Raw genomic sequence first — 25336 nt, forward strand, 5'->3', positions numbered from 1 at the left:
CTGGAGACTATGATCGTAATATACCCCTCTCAACTGAGCTTAGTTAATTAATCATCGATAATTCAATACTGAAATATCTTAAGAAGATTGTCTCGATGATAATATTGTGATATAAGATAAATATGCATATACAGTGTCTTGTAATTCCAGTGATTTCAACCTGTATGATATCAATCAACGACATCAGTTAATTACTATTTCATAATTTTGTTAACAACTTTTTAATAAAGCATTTAAAAATCTATGCTTATATGGCATTTTTGTCTTATATTTGTTTTTAGAATACGTCGATAACATTTGACGGAAGAAAACTGGGACACCCTTTATATATACATATATATATATGTATAAAGATTACATTTCTACTTCATTTTCTAATCAATTTTGTTGATTTAATCATGTCTTTTAGAAATACTTAAGTAAATAAGGGTATTTTTTACATTATTATCTTAAGTATTCTATATATTAAATATTACGCATTTTTACTTTGTATTATAATACATAAAATATAATCTACTAAAACATTCTTTAAGTACAATTTATTTCTGTCCTATACGTGTATTTCCTAATCAATCTCTTATATATTCATATGTATGTTCGTATTTTATAACAATCCAGTTTGTTATATAAGTAAAAAAGAATAAGAGAAAAAATAATGGGAAACAATTTTTTTCTTTATCTTTATGCAAAATCACTATTACTTTATTAATCTCTTTAATTTAGTGATATTTTATTTCTTGTTAAGAAATCGTATCACTTTCATCGAGGCAATATAACACGTTAAATATGTATAAAGAAAAAGCAGGATCAATGGATTATACGTGTTGTGATACATTATCATAATACGACGATAAAAGCAAATAACTGTGCGTCAAAATTTGATTAAAAATAACAGATCTTTTAATTTTTATTTTATCTTTATATTATTATTATTATTGTTATTATTATTATTATTATTATTATTATTATTATTATTAATGTTCAGAATCTACAATAAGAACCCTATTTCTTTTCTTTCTTATGGAATTATTTAAACATTTATATATGGGTTTTGCGTTCCAAATTCAACTTTTGGCAATTTAAAATTTTTTACAAAATTGTTTTTTTTTCTTAACCCTTAAACAGAAAGATTCCTATCATTTTTTCAAGTAAAGTAGCTTATAAAATATAATAATTATAAACCTATAGACACATAATATACTTCAAATAATAGTACTTTTCTAGTAATATTATTCACACATCTAGTGAAATTTCTATTATTTCATATAATAAAAATGTAACACACAGACACACACACGTACAAATAATTTCTATATTTTCATTATTTGCATTAATTTCTAATTATAAAATCGAACGTAATAAATATCTTGTGAAATCTTTTAGTAATATTCAGTGTTAGTAAAAAAAACACCAACAGGGTGCAGCATGCATCAAGAGAAAAAATGGTTGGTATCCCTGACGTGCTCTATCTTTTTTCTTCAAGCGTTACATCTGAAAAGTAATTCAAGTAAGTTAAGGTTTGTGTGTGAATATCGTGAAATATCTAGATAATCTTCTTAATTAAATATTAAATCAGTAAATTATTAAGTTGCATTAGTTTGTTGCATTGTTTTTTTTATAATATTGTTTTATCATAGTAATATAATTATTAAAAGCTTCGATAAAAACATTGTTTAGCACCAATTTTTGTTCTACCATAATAATTAATATTTCTTATTTTCTGCATAATTATTTATATAAAATAATACCCTACATTTTTACAATAATTTACATTTGTCAATTAACAATGATTTTAAAGTAGAAATATGTTGTTTAGTTTTACTATGAATGTTACATTATTGATCATCGCATAACCTCATTGTATTATTTGATAGGATGGCACCAAGATATGAATTAGCTGTTGGTCTCAACAGAGGACATAAAACTACCACTATCAGAGTAGCTAAAAACAAGACAGAAAAGGAAAAAACTGTCATTCTTCGACCATCTAGATTGAAAGGGGTAAGAAATACAAAATTATGTCTAAATGTATCAATAAATTAATGAATGAACTATTGTAACAATTTCTTTATGATTTCAGAGACAAACTAAACACAGCAAATTTGTCAGAGATTTAATCCGTGAAGTAACCGGTCATGCTCCTTATGAGAAACGTGCTATGGAATTACTCAAAGTATCAAAGGATAAACGTGCATTGAAGTTTTTGAAAAGAAGGGTAAATAGAAAATTTGATTGATTAATTAACATTTATCTAGAAAATAATACTACATTTAATAACATGTAATATTAAGTAATCTATGAAGTATGTTCTCTGTACTTTGACTTATTATTTTAGTTGGGCACTCATATCAGAGCTAAGAGGAAACGTGAAGAACTTGGAAACATTCTTGTACAAATGAGGAAAGCTGGCGCCCATCATTGATTTAGCAATAAATTAATGTATTTCATACGAATATTATTAAAATATATTCAGTAAAAACAAAATGTTTCATTCCATATGTTCTATATCCTATTAATAATACTTTTTTTATTTCAATTATTAACTATAAAATTAGCTTGACAATTTGAATTATCTGTATATGCATATCTATTTCTGCATTGTATGCAGCCTTATGTAAAATATTATAGAAAAGCACACTTCTGAAAGTAGTAACATTTATGGAAATTTTAAATGGTAGAATATCTGATTAATTAATTAAATCAAATATGAAATACATTTATGCGCATAAATATTAATTTGTATATTAATTTAAAAAAGGAATTAATTGATATTCTTTTTTTCAATTTTTTGTGCTTTGCAAGGGTCAATAACGTGGGAACTCTGTGATATCGCGCAGTTTATATACCTATGAATACGACCTTGAATATATGGCACGCACTGATTACATTTATTTTAAATAATTAAATATTTTAATAAACTATTACGAAATGCGTTTTATCAACTCTCTTTATTTTTATATAAATATAATTATAAGTTAAAAGAAACAGGACAAATGCGCATTGCATCAATAAATATTTTGGTAAGATTACATAAAAAGCATTGATTGGTTAAGAAAAGAGAGTTTCGACCAATCGAATAAGAGAAAATCGAGTATAGTGGAATCTTGAGTAAAAGTAATGTTATGTAGTCTAATTATTGTCATAATATAAAAAAGTATTAAAAAACAATAAATTTGTTAGAATTGATGGTATTTTGTGTGAAATATTAGAGAAGACAATTTTTCTCTAGGTTTTTTTTAAACAGAAAATTGTATTACACTCAGTTTGCATTTGACGATTATAACCATTAATATATCCCTATTATATTTTACGTATATGACGTTATACCTAACAAAATACATAATTATCTACATTTTTCTCAAGCCTGTCACTACATTTTTTAATTTATATGCATATAAACATATATAAGTAGCACGTGTTTAATGTTAAGATAAATATTTAACGTGTTGCTTAGTAAGCACAAGTTTCAGAAGTTAATGAAGGATGTACAATAAATAAAGATTTTTCCATTATGGAAGGCATAAATATTTATGAAAAAATAACATCAGAAGAACTCATTAATACAACCTGCACCGAAAGTTATGGGAATGATACCGAATTTGTAATAGTGAACAAATGTACTAACGTGGATGACAACATGGTAAATATAAAAATACATTACTCATTATCATATTGATATTTTACAATAGAATATTATTTTTTCGCTGATAATATTAGCGATGTAGCAATAAGAAAAGTTGCCATTCATTTGTTTTTACTAATTTTCAAGAGATCTTATATGTATATATATATAAATTTGTAATATCCAAATCTTAATAATCAAAGTCGAGTTAAAAAAATGTTACATAGGTTGTTGGAGAAGAAGTAGAAGTTAATGGAAATATGGACTTGCATCAAAGAAATTCTCTAGATGGTAATTGTTCTTTAGAAAATATATCAACATCTGCTGACGACAATATTCATACATGCAACAAAGAAATAACGGAATGTATGGAAACTTGTTCTATAATTTCTTCCACAAGTTCTAATATTAAAGATAATTTAAGTCAAATTAATGACGAGGAATCTACCATGGTAAGTGAATTACAACTAAAAAATTGTTTCTTTTTATAAATATATATATATGATATAAATATGCAAACACATAAGAATTATTTCAATTGTATAATAATTTTTATCTGGTATTTCTTATATATTAAAATAGTTACCTAATATGATGAAAGGAGTATCTACGATTGATTATTGTAATAATACCGACGATGAATCTCAAGGTGACGATGAAACGATAGCAATGTTCGTTACCGCTGCTGGTCAACAATTAGCACTTTATGCTGTTGAAGATTCTGAGGATATTTTTGCTGTCTCTCTTTACGACGAGTCTGGTGAACCTCCAACAAATTTCCAATTCCTTATGAAGTATGTATGTTAGATGTATGACATTTAAGTAACTATGGATATAACCTATTGTAGTAGAAATCATTCACATAAACATATCAGACATATCAGACATATCAGATTTATTAGACAATTATATTTATAGAGTAGATGTGGAAAGATTGATAGGCGAAGGTGCTGTAAGAATGGTGAAAAAACCATCACAGATAAAAAAACATTTATTAACTACACAATCTTCTGTACTATTATCTAAAGAATGTCTACTAAATCAAGAAGCAGAAGATGATATTAGTAAAGATATAGTTCACGATAACTATCAAATAAAAGGAGATCAAACGTCATGGATTAAAAGATCGTGTTTGCCAAAAAAAAATGATGCAAAACATGACGTTTCGTTAAATATGGATTCTAAATCCGAAGACTCAAATGTAACATATGTAATGGTGGACAATTGTACTATGATGTTAGGTATTTAATAATATCTCATTTTACATATAATTGTCAATTATTACATTCTGTGATTTTCATTATTTCTATTTCATATCATAATTTTAAGTATATTTATGATAGATGCATCCTCTGTCGACGAAGACATTAATGATGATGAGGAAATATTAGAACAATCAACGGTGCAATATATTTTTTGTGAAGACAATGAATCTGAGTCAGAATTAACATTTGATGAAGTTCAATCGACCCTCCAAAATATGAAACACGAACGACAAACTTTCTCTAAGAAATCAAACTGACACGCTTTGTTAACATTTTGAAAACAAATTAATATATTTCCAAATTTTAACAATATAACATATACTTTTAAACAGTATGTGAAAAGTAATTCCATTTATCAATAGTCCAATACTTGTATTTTTTTGCAAATTCTAAACGTGCTTTTACATTCTTTTAGAACAGCATAGATTTTTTCTTTTTTTCATTGCATACATAATTTTTATGATTTTATTATCTCATGGGTGTTCATTTACTAATTGACGTTACTGTTCTTTCCTTTAATACATTTGTAGCCATAGAAGAACATTCTTCATTCTTGTGGTGTTAATAACTCTGGTCGTCCTCTAAATAATGTTGTTGTATTGACACAATATATTTTAATTTTTTATTTTCATTAATGTTTGTTTCTTGTTGAAAATGAGTTTAAAAAATACTTAACTAATAATAACTAATATTGTGGGAAAATAATATGTATGTATTAAGAAAAATTAACACTAGTGGTCAATAATTTTTATAATGGTGAAAACTTAGATTCTTGTAAGAAACTGATTTAGAACGCGGTGCAAACTAAATACGATTGATTTGCCTCTTTCAAGAATAAAACAAATCAAAACTAAGTCTTGAAAGATATCATATAATGTTGACTTTTACATATCAGCTCACTGGTCATAGTACAGAGTTGTGTATCTGAATCAATGTAAACGTTTTAAAAAATTGTATAAGTGGTGTTCAGTTTTGCTCATCACTGTATATATGAATGTACATTTCTTTTTATCTAACATGAATAGAGTCAGATGAAGAGAGATTAAATGCAAACAAAGATATAGAAAAAGGTAGCCAATCTAAACCAATACATACAGAATATAAAGCGAAGAGACCTCGTAAGCAACAATTAACTGCAGTAAACCGAGAAGATTCAGAAATAATCATTCAACCGGCAGCTCTACTAACAGAAAATGACAAGAGTATAAAATCAAGAGGTAAAAGAAGAAGATTTACTTCGCCTTCCTGATATCATGGTAAAAGGAATAATTCGAAAAGTTTGATGAGAATGAAACAAAGAGTTATCGAGATTATTAATATAGATCTTGATGAAGATGAAAATATGTCGCCGGTAGAAAAGAATATTGTTGAAATAACTATAGACGAAAATAAAGACAAATATTCTAGCGACAAAGAAAATGATATAAGAATGGTAGGAGATTCGGAGGATGAGGTGAAAGAAAATGTTTCCAAGCATACGGGAACTCTTATGCAATGCGAATTTTGTTCAAGACGATTCAGACAAAAGAGAGCTTTGGATACCCATTCGCGTGTCTGTTCTAAATCATCATCCGACGTAGTCAAATTAGATTCCGAAAATCTTAATCGTGTAAATAATGTTGATAAAAAAAAAGATGCCAAATTATACGCATGTAAAATATGTCAAGAAAAATTTGAAGTTGTAGTTGCACTGGCTCGCCATGTGCGTTTGGAACACTCGCAGAGGAAAAGACGTATATCTAGTAAATCTTCTGGGGAGCCAGATTCCGACGAATCGTATTCTATGGACGTTACTAAAGAAAACGTGAGGATACATAAAAGAACGAAAAAAAAAAGGGATCACACTCATTCGTGGGAAACTAACAAATTATGTTGCAAAGATTGTGGAAGATGGTTTTCAAGTGCAGCTTCCTTAAGTACGCATTATCTGAAGCACGATACAAAGAGACCAGGTAAAATAATGTCAATATTTATTTTATTTATTTTGAAGTTAAAATGCATTTCTTATATTTTATATTTATCTGTGTACAAGCAGAATATTCTTTATCTGCTTAATTTGTTATTAATAGAGAAGCAGATTCGTCGATGTGAAATTTGTAAGAAGTTAATTAAATCAAGAATGCTTTATATACGTCATCTAAAAATGCATAATAATGGCAAATTGTATGCCGGAATGAATGCATTGCAAAAGAAATTACGAAGTACTCGGCAACCTACACGAAAGCTTATGGCATTGAGAAAAAGAGGAAGACCACGGAAACTTTGATTGATTTATAAACATGTTATTACCATTTAAAATATGCAGCCTTTATGTTAAGTAATGTTGATGATATTCTTCTATTAAATTATCTTTCTGTGTGCGTGTTTCGCACATTCTTTCTTTTTCTCTAGGAAGAAAATAATTTCTAATTTGAAATAAATTAATGTATGTTGGTTATTAGCATGTGAATGTACCAATATTATTATATACTTTTATGTTAATTCTTTTTCAGTAAATTATATAAGTATTGTAGTAATATATACATTACAAATATTAAATGAATACTATGTATATATAAATGCTATATGAAAAAGAATCATTACTTAATCGTATCAATCTTAATATTACAATACAATTACATTGATTTTTCTGATTTCATCCTAACGCATATGATTTAATATCTGACTAATTGTCATATAAATTTCTATAAGAAGTTTGATCGGATTCTTGAGAATAATTATGTCACAGTTGCTCCATTTCATACTTGACAACCTAAAATAAAAAGTAAGTTGTCGTCCTTCTTGTCAAAGTGTGTCACGTGATAGAGGCCATATTGGAAATGTCAAAAAATGACATCTGTTGGTCGAGTAAACAACTAAATGTAGGTGTGCCCCTAATATTAGACTACATTCTGTACATGCATATATAAACAGCCCCTGTACGTATATTTCCAAAGATTAATATAAAAAAATCAATAATCGAAATAATATAAGTATCGTTACACATATCGATGACAATTACGCGACAAATTGTTATTTAAATAATAATAAATCATTCTTGACTTGATACTCATATTTTTAATGTTAACATATGGATAAGTAACGTAATTAATATTACAAAATATGTATCTATAACAATCGCGAAAAAAAATAAAATAAAGTAAGATAATATTAATATAATTATGTTTCTTAATATATACATACAAGTAAATTGAATAATATTTTCGATGCACACAATTCGAGAAGAATTCATAGATAGAAGCATAGATAAAGGTGGAACTTTATTTTCCCAAGTGTATCACATTTCGTGTACGGTATACGTGTTATATTAGACTTATTTCTTTGCCTTCTCTAAAAAAAAAAAAAAACAAAAAAAAAATGAAAAAAATATTTAATAATTATTTGTTTGTTTTTTAATAGATATAAATAAAAGTATCAAACAATAATATATCAATTGAATATAGATTATTATGTGTTAATCTGATTTCTTGTTGTCAACATTATAGGCTGATTTGCAATTTGCGAGAAAGAGATTTAATAATTAAATCTTTTTCTTGTAAATATAAATATAATAGAATTATTTATTATATAATAAATAATATTTGATGTAAATTATAAGATTTTTTTAAATTACATAGATACATGTATTTGTTATAAAATCAATTGGCAAAGATGGTGAGTACGATCTTTTATGGCTTGGGTCAGATTCAGTCAAGTTTGACATTCGCGCTATCAACGATGTACTTTTAACGTCACTTTAATCTTAAGAAATAATTGCATTAAATGACTTTAAACGATTAAATATTGAACGTTTTAATAAGCATATCTCGTGAGTATGTAATATAGTTTGTATTTAAATTCGATAACAAGATATACTTTAGTTAAAATTCTATGTTATAATTTGTGATAAAGTGTCTTTCTTTCTCTTATTATCTTAGATAGACATCTGTCAAAAAAATTATGACAGTAATAAATTACAAATAAACAAACAAACAATTAGATTAATCTCATACAAAAATAATAAACGTTTTTGTATTCTATCAGATATATATAATATAATGAAAATAATATTATTATAAATATAGGTCGCATTTTTATTGATCATTAATTCGGTTGTTTTTTCTTTTTTTTTTATAGAAACAATGGCATCACTTGAAGATAGTTGGAAAGAAGCAACCGAGGCTTTGAACAACGATGCTTGTGACCTGTGGTTTGATAAATTAAAAGAGGCTTATTCGGAAGAGAAAAGAACTTATCATAACATAGAGATGCTTTGCGAAAAGTTGAATCAATATCATGAAATAAAAGATAATTTGAAGAATCCGCAAGCTTTGCTTCTCGCTCTTTTTTTTCAAAAGTATGATCTACCTAAGCGTGAAAATGACATTAATATTTTTGTGTTATAGATTATTTTTAATTGATTATTTATTTTCTTTTTGTAGCTTTGAATATGATCCTAAAGTCATAGACGAAGAAATTAAAAATTTAGAACATTTCAATGCTTTCGCTGATGAAGCTGGTATTAGCGTAGTAAGAAAAAATATATATCTAATTATTTTATCTCGAAGAGATAAGTACATAATTTAAAGAACGTGTTAAAAATTTCTGTATGTATCTTTTCTTTTTTTAGGATTCAGAATTAAGGGAAGAAACATGCGCTTTACTTAAGGTTGTCGCTACACATAGTACAGAAGCTCATAAAGTTGGAGGTGCATTTGGTAGCGAAGATGCTCATTACTTTCTAGATTTAGATATGGCTGTTTTAGGTTCTTTGCCTGAAAATTATGCAGAATATAGAGGAAAAATTCGCGGAGAGTATGCTTTTTTGAGCGAACCTATGTACACCGCATTGCGACTAAAGGTACAGTATTCAGTTAACTTATTGATATACTAATTCTGTTTTACTCTTCTGTTCTTTACAGGTGTTACAGAATTTTGTACAAATTCCCAATATTTTTGCGACTAAAGAGTTTCGAGAAAAGTTCGAAGAACAAGCACGGGAAAATATACAAGCTGAAATAGAATTGTTATCTTAAATCTTCTATGGAAATTCGAACAAAAATATGTTGAGTACGCAGAAAAGTTCAATGTTGTGAACGTTTTATCATCTGGATATATTTTCTATCTCTAACTTAAAGATGGAAAAATATCTTGAATAAAAATGTAGAGGTTTAATTTTTATTAATATTTACATACGTATCTGTAAATAGTGCTTCTCTCGTGATATTATTGAGGTACGCAAAGAAGTTTATTTTTATTTAAACTATATCAAGTCTTTGATTTCCTCGTTTTTATGTTGCTTTGCAACTTATTGTTATATTTATTAATATTATGTACAAATGTATTTATTATTAATTCGTTCGATAAAATATTATTTTATTTTCTATGTTGGTCTAGTCATTTTTTTTAAATTTATGATTTCATACCCTTGAGCTATAGAAAGTACAAAGAACATATATTGTTCAAGCACATCTGTGAATGCTGTTTCTAACATAAGCATTAGTTTGAAGTAATAGTCCAAGAGATTACTGTTTTATTTTATAATTTTTGCTATGTTTAATTTGTAATTTTTATTTACTACATAATGCGATTGATAAAAATACATAAAAAAAACTTGATATATTTATATATATTTTATTCATTATAGTCAACAAACCTTATATATTATATATAAATAATTAATATGTAATTAAAATAAAGCTGTTTTAACTTGATTCTCAATCTATCATAAAAATAAATGTTTACGATAAATAATTGTATTGATTTTCAAAATTAGTTTGTGTTATTTTAAATGAATAAAGTATTAATAAAAAATAAATAAAACTATTTAAAATTAATGTTAATAGGGATAATATGCTGAATGCTTTCCCGTAAATGTGATATATAACATAAAATAAAATAGACGAAAAATTTTTAAATGTATATGGTGCTCAAATTATTGCTACAATAATTAGTATAAAATATATTATATATATATAATAAATGATTAATTATTTTAATTAGAAATATCCCTTGTGTGTGTGGCAATATTCTTTCTTTTTTCTATTTTTATAAGCATTTTAAATTGGCCCTATCGTCTATTGAAAAAATAATTGAATTAAATTGTTAATATTTTTTTTAATCATAATAAAAGAAACTATTCAGTCTCGTTAAAAATTTATAGGATAAAATATAACTCCAAAATAAATATATATATAATAATAAATGTATATATATATATATATATATATATGTATATATGTATGTATGTATATATATGCATATATATAATATATATACATATATCTTATTCATATACATAAAATCACATATAAGCGTATAAATTTCAAAAGTATAGTTCACATACAAAATACTGACATAAATATAAATTTTTAACAAATGCGCATGAATTCTTTTTAATAATACATTTTTAGATGATATCTCTATGGTATATACATTTGTATGAAAATAAACAATTAATTAAAAAAAAAGGATACGAATTTTATAAATATATTTATTTGTAGAGATTTATCACATACTCTTAAATCCTTCGTTAACAACGCGAAACAAATGTTCAATTATACATTCTGTAAAGATTTTTTTGTATCTTTGTACATATTATAGCATTTTAATGACTTATAAGATTAGAAAATAGTTCGTGGATCTCAATCTAATAATCTTGATTATCTTGAAAATGATATTATTATGTAATCTATTACAATAATTCAGTCTTTACATAACAATCATCTATTTGATTGCATAATATATAATTTTTGCTTTATTAACGAAGGATTAAAAAGTAAATTAATTTTATTAAATAGATCAAATAGACTCTTATATTCCGATAGAGTTGTGCTAATTAGTTTTACTTAATTATATAATTTATATAACATTTACATAGATAACAAAAGACGAATGGAAAAATTTATTACATTATGACAAAGCCATCGAGAATATTATGATTATTTTAATCATCTAACGTAATGATCTCTACACTATCATTTGCAGATTTATCGACTGGTTTAGCAGACTTTCCTCTTGGCAAATCATATAACGTCATACAATCAGAATTTGGTTGCCTCAATGGTTCCGAAACAAGTTTCTTTTGCGGAACAACACTAACCGACGAAGAGAGATTTTTTGAAAAATCTACATTTGCTTTTATCTGAGGATTTTTTTGTTGAGGTATTATTTCTAAATGTGAATGTTGTTGTAATTGAGACAACATAGAAAGTGCTTCCACAGATGTTGCTTGCGGAAATGAACTTGATAATGGGTTTGGTACATCCATTATACCAGATTTGGGTTTTGTTGGGGGTCTTTTGTAATTAGTGGTTTTAATGCTTGATGGTTTTATTCCTGCTTGTGTTACCGGACTTACTGATATACCACTTAATTCAGCAGGTATAAAAGATGTTTGTCCTAATGATGAATTTCCTGTCATATTATTTACCATGTTGGAAAAATTACTCGACATAATTGGTACACTTTTATTACTCGGCTTTTGTTTTCTTATAGAACTTTGCGTATATGTAGGATACGATCTCTGAGAATTTTTTTTCGATAATAATTTATGTTGCAATGAAGTGCCTGATCGAGATGTAGGTAAATTCATTGGCAATGATGGCTTTAAATTTAAAGATTGGCTAATCGATGCGTGTGCTATTTGTGGTATTATGTTTGAATTCGATGGATTGCTACTTTTCAAAGGTGCATGCGATAATGAAGGATTATGCGCAGGTTGAGGTTCGGTTAATGATTTTGAAACACGAATTTGAGGGGCAGTCATTTGTTTTGGTGGACTTGTTTTAACTTGTTGAATGATAGATGGCTTAAGAAGCGAAACCTGTGCTGTAGAAGGATGAGAAGTTTTAGAAGTTTGTGAAATTTGAAGAGACTTTGGAATATTAACAGGTAATGCATCAGTTTGCGTAGTTGGCCTACTAGGTTTGCTTTTTTGAGGCAATGCTGTACTTACTGGAGTAATAGATATGTTCGGCCTATCTTTAGTCATTGACATAGTTGTAGCAGTTTTAGTCGTTGTAGCTTGATGATACGTTGGTGGTGATCGTGTATTTTGAACGGTAGAATTTGTCAAATTCAATAATTGCTGTACTGTTAATGTGTTAATATTAGTGAGATTATTTATACTACTACTGGGTGTAGTTGTGCTAGAACTGGATGTACTCATTGTTTGTATGCTACTAATGCTACTGGGTACAGTAGCAGTAGTACTGTTTAAGCTATTTGTTAGATTAGATAATGAAAGATTCCTTTGATATTGTCTATTAATATACTCCTGGTAATTTCCTATTCGATTTAAATAGTTTATCCCTGGTAAGGGAGCCATCATGTTACTGCTCAAACTAGCAATCATTGCTGATAACATATTTGGATCCACTAATGGATTCATAAAATAGGGATTCACGAGTGCATGATTTTCTGGTGTAGTTATATAATTTGTAAAAATATTCTTAGGATTAAATTGATTCATATTATCACCTTGTTGCATCGCTTGTAAATATTTATTAACATTGGGTGGCCTTCCTCTTGGTCTACCTGTCGACGTTAAATTCTTGTAAGGTTTACGATTTTGAGATGCTTGAGGTGACGTTGAATTAACTTGTGTTTGAGATGTAGTAGCCTGTAAAAATAATAATAGTAATATATAAATGTTATTTCTCAAACAATTATAATATAATTAATCAATATAAAAATGATAAGAATTACCGGGGTCGCAGATGCAGTCGAAGTTGGCAAAGTATTATTTCCAGGATTACTTGTTGCAGCTATTTTATTAGCTAATATCTGTCGTTGACAACATTTAATAGCCATTTCCAAAATATTTCCATCTAAATTCTAAAAAATAACAAGATTTTAATAAAAAATTATCATATATATATATATAATATACAAGTGTTTATGACTTTTGATAACAAGCTTCTTATCATTTGATACTTCGTCTTATCTATAAAAATACTATTTTATTTCTTACTTTATTGCCAATGTAGATTTTATATGTGTCTATTAATAGTGAAGAGAATGCTTGTACAGTCGGTTCCTTGGTTTGAAAGTGTTTTTGAATTTGTTGATATATTTTATATACATCCAATAAAACCTGAGTTCTTGAATCAGTTCTTATGAGATGTACACTGTCTATCGTACTGGGTGAACCCATTGTGTGTACTCTACTTCTTAAAGATTGTAAACAAAGAGTTAACGCCTGACGAGATAATTGCTCTCTTTCAGAATCGCGTAAGTATTTCCTAAATAAATTATAATCATATAATATCTCTTATAATGTTTACATATTATTATAACATTTATTTTTCTCCAATCTTTTTTAAGAAACGAGAATCACTTAAATCAATTAGATAACGTATAGTAATATCTTCATATTTACTATTTTATATAGAGGTAAATCTTACTTGTCAGAATCAGGTATCTTCGCAAGCTGAATACACAATTGCATTAACATTCGACTATCATTTGTTTCTTTTAATACTTGCATCAGTAATGTTACACATCTTGACATATGAGAAGCAAAACTTCCTGGTCTGTCAATTTCACGATTTGGTATATGCCATATACCCTACAAAATACAATATATACAATTTATAAGTATTTGTGAATAACAACAAAACAATACATACAAACAGTGTAATAAAAAAGTGATCTATATATATATATATATACATTATATTACATACAATATAATAAATCATAAAATATAGAAAATATCAGTGTGAAATTTGGTTTTAATTTATCATTAATCTAGAATATATTTTATTTTAGGTGTTGTTCAAGTTTAATCATGAAAATCTATTACATAACCTTTATAATAATTCTATACTTCCAATTGTCATTTGACATTAGGTAATAACTATTATCATATACTTAAATGAATTTAAATATTATTTAATTAAATAACACCATTTTTTATTTAACAATAAATAAATTTTATGTGAAGATATGTTGCTGCACGTCATAGTGTTATAATAGATACAGATCCAGGCAGTGATGATGCACTAGCAATATTATTAGCACTTGCACATGAAAAATCCAGTAACGGGGACTTTAAAGTTTTAGCAATAACATGTACATATGGTAATACGTATTTAGAAAATGTAGAAATAAATGTTCTCAAAATTTTAGAAATAGCTAATAGAAGCGACGTAAGTATTACTTAGTTATTAACCCCTTGCGCTATGATTTAACACATGGAGTTTAATTAATGCTAAAGTTGGTACTATATTTCATACTTATTATATTTGGCCCATAAAGCATATTATAAATCTCATACATTGTTATAGTGCAAGGGGTTAAAACTTGAAAAATAATTATGATTGAAATAAATAATTTAATATTAACTTATTTATCTTAGATACCTGTTTATAGCGGAAGTAAAAAATCTCTAATGTATAATTTTACTTCAACAAATTTCTTTGGTAAAGATGGTTTAGGAGATTTTAAATTTGATAAGAATATTACAGGTAAAATAAACAGAACAAAGCATGCATCTATGGCGATAATAGATATGGTAAAGCAATATCCAGGTAAATTTATTTAAAAGAGTATAAAATCGAATAGAAGATGGTTACCTATTTATTTTTAATTTGAATGAATTTAAAAATTGATTTTTGTTTTCTTTTTTTCAGATGAAATCACTATAATATGTTTAGGCCCTTTAACTAATTTAGCTACAGCTATTATTATGGAACCAAATTTGCAAGATTACGTTAGAAATATATTCATAATGGGTGGAAGTGTAGCAGGAGTTGGTAATTCTATGCCCAACGTAGAATTTAATTTTTTCAATGATCCAGAAAGTAATTTTATAGCAATAAATTCTACTACAAGAACACCAGCTGTACTTCTTCCTTGGGAAGTATGCGTCGATCATGAAATATCATTGGTAGGAACTTTACATTCTATGAATTTAAACTATAACATTATTTCAAAAATAATTATTTTTATAATACTTTTTAAAGGATTGGCGTAAGAATGTTTTTGGAAAATTAAATTCTACTATGGTAGACTTTTTCAACAAAGCAGAAAGAATTGCCATACAGTCTATGAGTAAATGGTGCCCGACAGATGCAATTGCTATGGCTGCTGTGATATGGCCTGGTTTTATAATAAAATCAACTTTAAAAAATGTATATCCTGTAGTCGATGGTACAGCTCGCGGTTCTATTCTTGTGGATTATATAGAATCTACTGGTAGATTAAAGAATACCAAAATAATTCAGGAATACAATATATCGATGTTCCAACATAGATTATTATATTATTTTAAATAATTAAATAATAATATATTTAATAATATATTTTTCTACGTGCTATATGTTAAAAAAGTGATAATATAAATAAACTTACACTAAAGAAGTTGGTACTCTTCCTATCTGCAAAAAGTCCTTGAAAGCTTTGTCCAGGATAAAATTGACAATTGTATGTACCCAATAATATATCCTTACATTTAGTAGTATCTTTAGCTGTTCTATTGTTAAAGAAAAAATGAGCAAGTCGATAAAAAGATTTATGATGTTCATTAAACCTTAATATGCACTGTTCCAATCCTGCCAGGCAATATGCGATTAAAGTTGCTACTTCTTCATCAGTCATGTATTCTTCTGTAATTTTAATTAAAGTATGACGCGTTACATTAGTCAAGAAATTAATAAATATTTTCTATATAAGATTTATTATTTTAAATAATTTTACCTTTCTCTGTGATATCATTATCTCTCTTTTTCTTCTCGATATCACTTTCAACAGAATCACTATCACTATCACTAGAACTATCACTTTCAGAACTGTCTTCACTACTACTCGATTCATCACTACTACTCGAACTAGAATTATTTGTTTCTGTAGTTGTTGTTGTTTGCGTTGTTGTAGTACTTTCTTGAGAACCTCTTCTACTTAAAGTAGCTTCTTGCTTAGGAGCAGATATATGCATTCTTTTTTTATCTCCTGCTTTATCTTTTGTTTCCTTATCCTACAACAAAATAAATAAGAATTTAATTATGATTAATCATAATAATTTAATGTTAATAACTTACAGTAGTTTGTAAATCTTCATTTTGCAGCCATTTGCCTTCAAACTTCCTTGTATCGTCGTCATCAAACGAAGATTGTTGCGTTTCCTGGCTCATTTCCATTGCTTGTTTCATAAGAGCATCCATTAAATCTTGCACGTTTTCATTTTTCTTACAAGAATCAAATATGTTTGTTTTAGACACATCTAATACATTTTTCTTATTTTTCTCCTCTTTTGATTGCATTTTATTAATGTCGATATTCTTTATTGACTCTCCTTTTTTCTTTTGATACTTAGTTTCATTACTTTCATCGCTCGATAACACCATAATATCATCTGTTACCTTTTCCTTTTGCAACACCATGTCACAGACTTTTGTAATTAAATCATCTATCAAAGCTACAACATCCTGCATCAATTGAAGATGAGAAATATTTCCCAATTTTAATCGCTTTGTATTATCATTGGATTGATTATCCAAAGATCTTTTACGGCTTTCCGATTTTAATATTTCACTAGTTCGATTGCCATCGAGGTTTTTATCTTGAGTGTTTCTATCTATAATTTCAATTTCTTCAATACTGTAGGAACGTTGATTAACACTGGCAACATTTTTATAAGTTTCTGATAAATTGTCGAGATCCTTTCCAACAGTAGCTTTTGTATCGGCATCAGAATCATTTTCCTTCTTCTTTTCGCATAGTTTTGATTGAAACTTCATAAAAGATCCTTCGGAACAATTTTTAAGATGCCATTGGAATAATTGGCCTAATGATTTTTTTAAAGGTTTACCTTCATGTTGTTCAAGATATTTGAGTATACTCGCATGAATTCGATAATGCACTTCTAATGCCTCGATAGAAAGGTATTGAGGATTTTTATGACTAATTCTACGAGGATACTCTGCATTATTTTCATATAGTAATTTACTAGCCTAAAATTAAGTAAAAATATATTATATATTGAAAATGTTAAAAAAAAAAAAAAAGATAGAAAATAATAAAATTTGATTAGTATATGTTAACTGACCTGTGCATAACAACTTAGAAATATAGGGGGATCTTCATTTTTCTTTTCCGCTATTTTACCAAGCATATATTGACACAACCATCTTTCATCTTGAATTTTATTAATGTTGTCAATACCATGACATGCCATAAATAATCGATTAGACGATTGAAAACATTGTTCTGCGATTTCTAACATTTCCTCTTTTCTATTTTCTAATACTTCAAATTTTTCCATACTTAATGTATCAGTCTCTTGCTTCAACAATCGTGAACAAAACGAATGAATCATATAAACAAAACTTCCATATTCAGTCCAGATTATTACATGATTGGGTGCTAATTCAGTAGCATGTCGATAACTAGATTGAGCTATTTTGGCTTTCATTAATAACTTATCCTCGCTTCTAAATAATAAATCAAAAATAAATTCGTTAATGTATGTACATATATTGTAATTGTAATTATAATTAAAATAATACTTACATAAGTCTATAATTGGTTAGCCAAATATCTATTATAGTTCCAGTCGACATGGCCAAACCAGCCCAGGAATTTAATCCAGTTGGACGAAGACATAAATCTAGTAAGTAATACCTTGCAGCAAGTGTCCATTTGTTATTTTTAAAATAAAAATCACCTAATAGATAATAAATACTAGATATAGAATGCGGTAGTGGTTTCTTGACACATGGCATTTTTTCTTTTTCACCCATAACGTAGTCTTTCATTTCTTCGATTATTTGGTTCGGATCACTATCTTGCGGAACTAATCTAGTTATCTTTTTAAACAATAATTCTGTATCTATGCTTATAGCAGCGAGCCTAGGTGATTCTAATATCGGCATTTGTTTTGGTTTATAAAAATCGAATAATAATTGTGCTCCTTCCCATGTTAATTCCATTTGAGGTGCTCCGTGCTCCTCTAGATGTTTAGGTTTTGACTTATTTAATCTATTCGGATGTCCATATAAACAATAGAAAATTTGCTCTAAATATTTGGTAAGTTTGTTTTTTATAGTAGTAAATTGTGGAGTTTCCAGTTTGGGTATTATTAAATTCATCGTAAAGAATAAGAGCTTTGCATCATGAAAACAACACCACGAGTGTTTGCCAATAAAATCATGAGCAATAAATAGAATCATTATGGAAGGTGGAATACCATCATCTTCATCATCTGATTCTGAATTATGTGAATTATGTGCCTTGTTTTTGTAAGGTGATTCAGACTTTGCTCTCTCTTTATCTTCCTCGCTATAAAATAAAAAATATTTATCAATAATATAATATAAAATATATTTATCAATAATGATCATTAATATATCTTAAAGATAAAACTTACTATTGTAAAATATAATGTAATAAAATCCAAGGTAAGACGGTTTCAAGTGGCATCTCTAATGCATTTTCTGGTATATCCAATTGATGACATACTATGTGAACTAAATTTTGCACTAATCTTGAAAGGCAAGATTCTGGTAAATATTTTACTGAAATAATAAATTACCATAGTTTAATATTTGAATATTTAAAATAAACAAAAAGGGTTAGAGATATAATGATTAATATCTTGAAATATTTTCTTACCAGCAAACACACTTATCTCCTTTGTACAAGCTTCTAATTTTTCAAGACAATTAACGACAGAACGTGTCCATTTCTTTTGCTCTGCATCTTCGCAAGCATTCAAATAATTTTGCCATGATTCGTTCAGACAAGCTTCTGCCCATACGTAACAATCCTGAAATATTATTGTTAATTAGATAACAAATATATTTATACATTATTGATACATTTGAACAAATTATTTATTTAGTAATACAACCTCATAATGTTGAAGCTGCCATAAACTATCCAATAAGATAGCTAATTGTTTATCTCTTTCAATTATATTTTGATTGGCAGACAATAATTTATGTTTTTGTCTTGCGAATTTGAACGTATCTTGTAAAACGCAAGACAATTCTGCATATTTCTTTTCATCGTATAAATGTTGTATCTCACCAAGTTTTTGACTCCTGTTATAAAAGTATTTTTATGGTAATACATTCGAAATTTTCCAATTTAATTCCATAAGATTAATAATGTAATAGAACAAATACCTTTGTATGGACTTTAGTTTTTTCTCAACTATTTTAAGACTGATTTGTGAATTACATTTACAATTGGGTAATATAAGGCAAATATTGTGATTTCGACTTTCTAATATTTTTAATTGATCCAGCAGCTATAATATTTAATAATATTTATTAAAATTTCATATACAGTGACTCTCAGAAATATTCGGACACCAGTGTATGGCAAGCTTTACGACTTAATATCTCAGTTATTTAAAAAGGAATCGTCTCCGTTCCTTTTTCTAATCATGAGCGTTCTATTCATGTTACTAAAAACATATGATTAGTTTATAAAATGTACATACTTTATATAATAGACATGAATAAAGGAAATAATACCACATTTTCGGGTCACAAAAATATTCGGACACTTCGTACGCTTCGCGATTCCGTTTTTCTCAGAAACCGCTGTTTCGGAGAATGGTAAGTGTTTGTATACAAACATAGCTTTGGTCGTTGATACCGTTTAAATAATCTTCAGTACCAACTGTAATATTCATGAAAATGGGTCGCAAAGGTAGAAATACATCGTTTGAAATGCGTCAGCTCGTAATATTCCACCGGGAAAAGGGAAAATCGTATCGGGAAATAAGTTCCATGCTCGGTGTTAGCAAAAGTACTGTGTCGGACATTGTGAGAAGATACAATACTGAGGATCGTATTGAATCTATCCCCCAAATCGGCCGACCACCTGTTTTAAACGCGAGAGATAGAAGAAGAATCGTAAGAAAAGTTAAGTGCAATCCATGTTTAAGTGCACCAACACTAGCCAGTGAGGTTTTCGAAGAGACGAAAAAGAAGGTTTCGGCAGAAACAATTCGACGAACTTTAAGAGAACATGGCTATAATGGTAGGGTTGCTAGGAAGAAACCCTACATTAATGAAGCAAATAGGAGAAAACGAATAAACTACGCAAAGGAGTATATTTCTAAAGAAAATTCATGGTGGAGTAATGTTATATTTGCCGATGAGAGTAAATTTAACATCTACGATTCCGACGGAAGACGTATGGTGTGACATAAGCCGAATACAGAGTTTCGGCCTGCCAATATGAGAGGTACGGTGAAACACGGAGGTGGCAGCGTAATGGTTTGGGGCTGCATGTCGACTTCCGGCGTTGGAAATTTAGTTTTTATCTTGAAAAACAATTTAAAACAAAGTGCGGAAAAAATGGGGATTTCAGAAGACTTTAAATTTTACCAGGATAATGATCCTAAGCATAAAGCACGTATTGTACAGGAATTTTTATTATACAATTGCCGCAAAGTTCTTCATCCTCCTCCACAGTCGCCGGACCTTAATCCCATAGAAAACTTATGGGATGAATTGAACCGACGGATTCGCAGGACGCCCATTCGCTCAAAAGAAGAGTTAAAAATAAGGCTTCAAGACGAATGGTCATCCATATCCATAGAATACGTAAAAAAAATAATTTCTAATATGCCGAGTCGATTAAGACACGTCATAAAACAAAATGGTTATGCAACAAAATATTAAAGTGGGGTGGATAATGTTAAATTTTGTGTCAAAGATGTTATTTTTGATAGTGTCCGAATATTTTTGTGACCCGAAAATGTGGCATTATTTCCTTTATTTATGTCTATTATATATGTAATGTATGTAAATTTTATAAATTAATCATATGTCTTTAGTAACATGAATAAAACGCTTATTATTAGAAAAAGTAACGGACACGATTCCTTTTCACATAACTGAGATATTAAGTCGTAAAGCTTGCCATACACTGGTGTCCGAATATTTCTGAGAGTCACTGTACTTTCATTAACATATTAAACTGTCAGTTTAACAGACTGTAAAGTTTAACGTATTAAATTACTTACCAATTCTAATGTTTCGATAACAATTTCCGTATCTCCTTGACATAAAAAGATAGTAGCTTTCAGCCATAGAACTCTTAATAAAATGTAAATGTTTTCTTGATTTGAAAGATCTCCTCGAATGCTGGTAAATATTATATAACCTAATTCTTCTGACGGCATACCAGTTCCCAGTTTGTCTAAACTATTATAATACTACAATGTAAGCTAGCAAAACCAAAAACAAAAACAAGTTTTTTACCTTGATGATGCTACCAGATCAGGTTTATTATCTAACCATTTATCTGTATGAAGTTCTCCAAATAATAGTGTCATTTCAGCATTCAACTTTAGAATATTGTCGTCCAGATCTTCATCGAATGGTGATGGATGCGGAATATGCTGTCTATAAAAGACAAAATAATCATTTCAATGTTGTACACAAACCCTTGTCATCAATTAAAGCATTTATTTATATACCTTGTACATAAATAAGCTTCTAAATATATATCCGATAATCTTTTCGGCCATTCTTGAGCCCACTTTGTACATATGAATTCACAAAATTTGGCTATGATCACCATTAAATTGTTCTTGCCACTATATTCGTTAATAAATGCACCCACATCGACGTTTTCTAATTCTGATCCAAAATATTTTATTTGTTGGCTAAAATAATAAATTAACGAAAATATGAAAATAATCTTTAACAAAGTGTTATTACTTTGTAATGAATGAATGAATGAATGAATGAATAAATGGTTAACCTTGTATCGGGACTTGGTGATTTAGAACTATCAGAACTCTTAGTTCCTTCTCCCGAGACAGTATTATTTTCTTGATTTACAAATAAATGATATACGTCCATAGTATCCATGGTATCATCCATACTTTTCGAATGATCATCTTTAGTTAATTTCACCGTATCTGACCTAAAAAGGAATAATAGAAATTGTTAGTTTAAAAAATATTAATTCCTTGCATAGTATACAAAATATATATAAAGACTTTACAATAACGTGCTTGGAAATATTCTTCTAAGTGTTTCTTCTAACTGAACGTCGTCTCTTTCAGCTTCTCTTCGATTTGAACTACGTACTCGTGCCGATCGTCTCATACTGCTACAACTCCAAGCCCATTGCTGCAAGAAACACAAAGCACTTCTACGTCTTTTTTTTACCTTTTGAACTTCATCCTTTCCTTCCGTTTTTTCATTCGACTTTTCATCTATCTTAGGAGCTTCTGCTGAATTTTCAGCAACCTTGTCATAGATCTTATCATTGGATTTGTCACTTTCTCTATCGCTAGACTTTTCCATAATTATTCCATTATCGGCATTATATGGATCTATCTTTGCTTTTTTTATTTGAGGTTTTTCACTATTACCTTCAGTTTCAGACATTACGGGTTCATCTAATTCGGTGATTTTTGCTTGGTTCGGTTCTTCAAATTGTAACACATCATTTAAAACATCTAAATCTGAAATTCTTAAAGGATCTTCATCTTCTATTATTTGTATATCCGTTGAACATGATTTTTTATCTTCTTCTATTTCCATATCTATCGCTGTATTCAACACATCGTTTAATCCGTCATTAATTTCTGATCCTTCGAATGCATGATTAACAATTTCTTCTTTATCAATTTTCATATCCTTATCTATGTCGTTTGCCACATTTACATTTGGAGATTGTAATTCTTCTATTTCCATATCCATATTTGTTTCTTGAAGATCGCATTCATCATTTTTATCCACAGCTTCGACATTAGGCATATTAACTATTAGTTTAATTCGACTTACAAAGCTTAAAGTACTTTCTACAATAAACCTGTGCATATCTAATAAACTTTCTCCTAAGTCGAGCCACGTATAATTATTTATAGGTTTCCTTAACGTTAATTCTGGCACAGATTTTGGAATAAACTCTGATTTGCACACTTCCGCCCATTTTTGAGCAATCTTTTCTGCTTCCACCAATAATTCCTCCCCTATCATATGATTGTAATCTGTATAAAGCGGTGGATCTAATCTCCAGCCACTGTTATACAATTTATAACATTCTTTTAAACATGGAATAGATTTGAAAATTTGTTCTCTGTAAGCTAAGCCTTTAATGTAATTTGGATCCCTTTCTAATGCTAAAGAAATATATAAAAGACAGTTCATATAGTCTGGAACAGCGTATAGGGCAGTTATGATGTTATCCAAACATGGCCAATGATTTGAATTACATTTCAGTCCTTGTTTAAAAGATGCGCATGCTAATTCTAAATTAGAAATTTTCATAGCCATGGTACCTAATCTGTACCATAAGATTACATCGGAATCATCCAAATTAGCAGCCTCCCAATAATTTTCTATGGCAGCACCATAATTTCCCCATATGGCTTCGATAGCTCCAATATTTTTGTAACAGGAATATTTTAATGACAACATAGGCCTTGATCTGCCATCGGATACTTCAGGTTTCTCAACTTCATCCAGCAATTCTGTTTCTAAAAGCTCCTTAAAAATATTCAAAGCTTCTTTATGTTTATTATCTCTTAATAATTCTAAGGCTTTATTGTACTCAGTAAGTGCTATTTGTTCCTGAAACAAATTAAATATATAAGGTTATACGTATGTATATTTAAAAAGTAAACATATATTGTTATAAATGTTTATTTGTAAATAAAGCTCTTCTAATAAAATATAATCATTTTTTACAAATTTAAATTATAAAATATAAGATTACGATTAAAATATGATAGTTTTGTACAATACAAAATATAAAAATTACACCCACATGGCAGATGGTTAATTGTTACAAGCTGGATAAAGTTTTCTTCACTTTATAATGAGTAATAAATAAATAGAATAGAATTTAATTACAAATTAGAGAATAAGAATACATTTTAAGAAATAAAAGAAAGATAATTATAAAGTAAAAATAGCATCTGTGAAAGATAAAAATGACTTTCAAAGGTTATGTTTAACTTTAAAGTAAATTAAAATAAACAATTAAAAATTATTTACTTGAGCTTCTTTAGTAATCGTAGGCACATCCTCCTCTTCGCTTTCCTCGCTAGATTCTTCGTTAAGTGCCGAGATTTTGATCATTTTCACCTTTTCTTCGAGAACCACAATTAAACGTATAAAACATCAACAAATCAGCCGGTTCTTATCATCGACGCCATATTATTATGCTATGTATGACATTTAAAGTATATCATTTGAACGAGATAAAAAGATGATTTGAGTAGTTAGATCTAACCAAAGATAACTTACTATTTTCTATCGATGAACATACACACATATATCTATCCTGTCACGTACGCACACATATTATCGTATTCTATAATTTATTATTTATAATCATTCGAAAATAATATTTATATTTATTATCCCGAATCAAATATATTAATAGCTTAAAGTCGATGTTTACAAGATTTTCGTTTCAAATAATACTTTGGTAACAGTTCAATTAATACACTGTTGTATATATATATATATATATACTATACACA

General features: G+C 28.1%; 5 protein-coding genes across 15 annotated transcripts; 4 read left to right on the forward strand and 1 right to left on the reverse strand.

The window, feature by feature from the left end:
* Nucleotides 1–1417: 1417 nt before the first annotated feature.
* LOC122514573 (60S ribosomal protein L36) lies at nt 1418–2484 on the forward strand. 2 transcript variants are annotated; one of them, XM_043631490.1, is made up of 4 exons: nt 1418–1507; nt 1875–2001; nt 2081–2215; nt 2336–2484. In XM_043631490.1, exons 2-4 carry the CDS (start codon nt 1876–1878, stop codon nt 2420–2422), a joined length of 348 nt encoding a protein of 115 aa, XP_043487425.1. In that variant the 5' UTR covers nt 1418–1507; nt 1875; the 3' UTR covers nt 2423–2484. The 2 variants fall into 2 exon arrangements, with proteins under 2 accessions (XP_043487425.1, XP_043487424.1); XM_043631489.1 differs by having other exon boundaries at nt 1431–1517.
* A 591-nt stretch (nt 2485–3075) lies between these two features.
* On the forward strand, nt 3076–7525 carry LOC122514667. Its single transcript, XM_043631604.1, is given in 7 exon segments — nt 3076–3640; nt 3850–4074; nt 4205–4416; nt 4541–4863; nt 4966–5141; nt 5909–6839; nt 6957–7525. Coding segments are annotated over 7 exon segments (2193 nt in total). The 5' UTR covers nt 3076–3511; the 3' UTR covers nt 7154–7525.
* Nucleotides 7526–7599: 74 nt separating this feature from the next.
* Nucleotides 7600–10117, forward strand: LOC122514567. Of its 6 annotated transcripts, none has more exons than XM_043631480.1 (5): nt 7600–7805; nt 9004–9223; nt 9309–9396; nt 9497–9727; nt 9789–10117. In XM_043631480.1, exons 2-5 carry the CDS (start codon nt 9009–9011, stop codon nt 9900–9902), a joined length of 648 nt encoding a protein of 215 aa, XP_043487415.1. In that variant the 5' UTR covers nt 7600–7805; nt 9004–9008; the 3' UTR covers nt 9903–10117. The 6 variants fall into 6 exon arrangements, with proteins under 6 accessions (XP_043487415.1, XP_043487418.1, XP_043487416.1 ...); XM_043631483.1 differs by lacking the exon at nt 7600–7805 and adding an exon at nt 8007–8026; XM_043631481.1 differs by lacking the exon at nt 7600–7805 and adding an exon at nt 8055–8175.
* A 1222-nt stretch (nt 10118–11339) lies between these two features.
* LOC122514545 (calcineurin-binding protein cabin-1-like) lies at nt 11340–25270 on the reverse strand. 5 transcript variants are annotated; one of them, XM_043631444.1, is made up of 21 exons: nt 25098–25270; nt 24846–25015; nt 22843–24419; nt 22597–22761; nt 22310–22498; nt 22092–22235; nt 21854–22034; nt 19998–20122; nt 19721–19913; nt 19483–19636; nt 19238–19385; nt 18382–19149; nt 17918–18302; nt 16911–17822; nt 16570–16846; nt 16403–16478; nt 16225–16270; nt 14274–14437; nt 13841–14111; nt 13576–13704; nt 11340–13489 (listed from the first exon to the last, which is right to left on the reverse strand). In XM_043631444.1, exons 2-21 carry the CDS (start codon nt 24927–24929, stop codon nt 11813–11815), a joined length of 7665 nt encoding a protein of 2554 aa, XP_043487379.1. In that variant the 5' UTR covers nt 24930–25015; nt 25098–25270; the 3' UTR covers nt 11340–11812. The 5 variants fall into 5 exon arrangements, with proteins under 5 accessions (XP_043487379.1, XP_043487377.1, XP_043487378.1 ...); XM_043631442.1 differs by having other exon boundaries at nt 16225–16478; nt 22128–22235; XM_043631443.1 differs by having other exon boundaries at nt 16225–16478; nt 21854–21974.
* LOC122514563 (probable uridine nucleosidase 2) lies at nt 14016–16383 on the forward strand. Its single transcript, XM_043631472.1, has 6 exons — nt 14016–14100; nt 14641–14721; nt 14816–15020; nt 15230–15401; nt 15504–15760; nt 15837–16383. Exons 2-6 carry the CDS (start codon nt 14660–14662, stop codon nt 16146–16148), a joined length of 1008 nt encoding a protein of 335 aa, XP_043487407.1. The 5' UTR covers nt 14016–14100; nt 14641–14659; the 3' UTR covers nt 16149–16383.
* Nucleotides 25271–25336: the final 66 nt, after the last annotated feature.

Source organism: Polistes fuscatus, unplaced genomic scaffold (genome assembly GCF_010416935.1).
Source record: "Polistes fuscatus isolate 324 unplaced genomic scaffold, CU_Pfus_HIC Scaffold15, whole genome shotgun sequence".
In the NCBI taxonomy this organism is placed as follows: domain Eukaryota; kingdom Metazoa; phylum Arthropoda; class Insecta; order Hymenoptera; family Vespidae; genus Polistes; species Polistes fuscatus.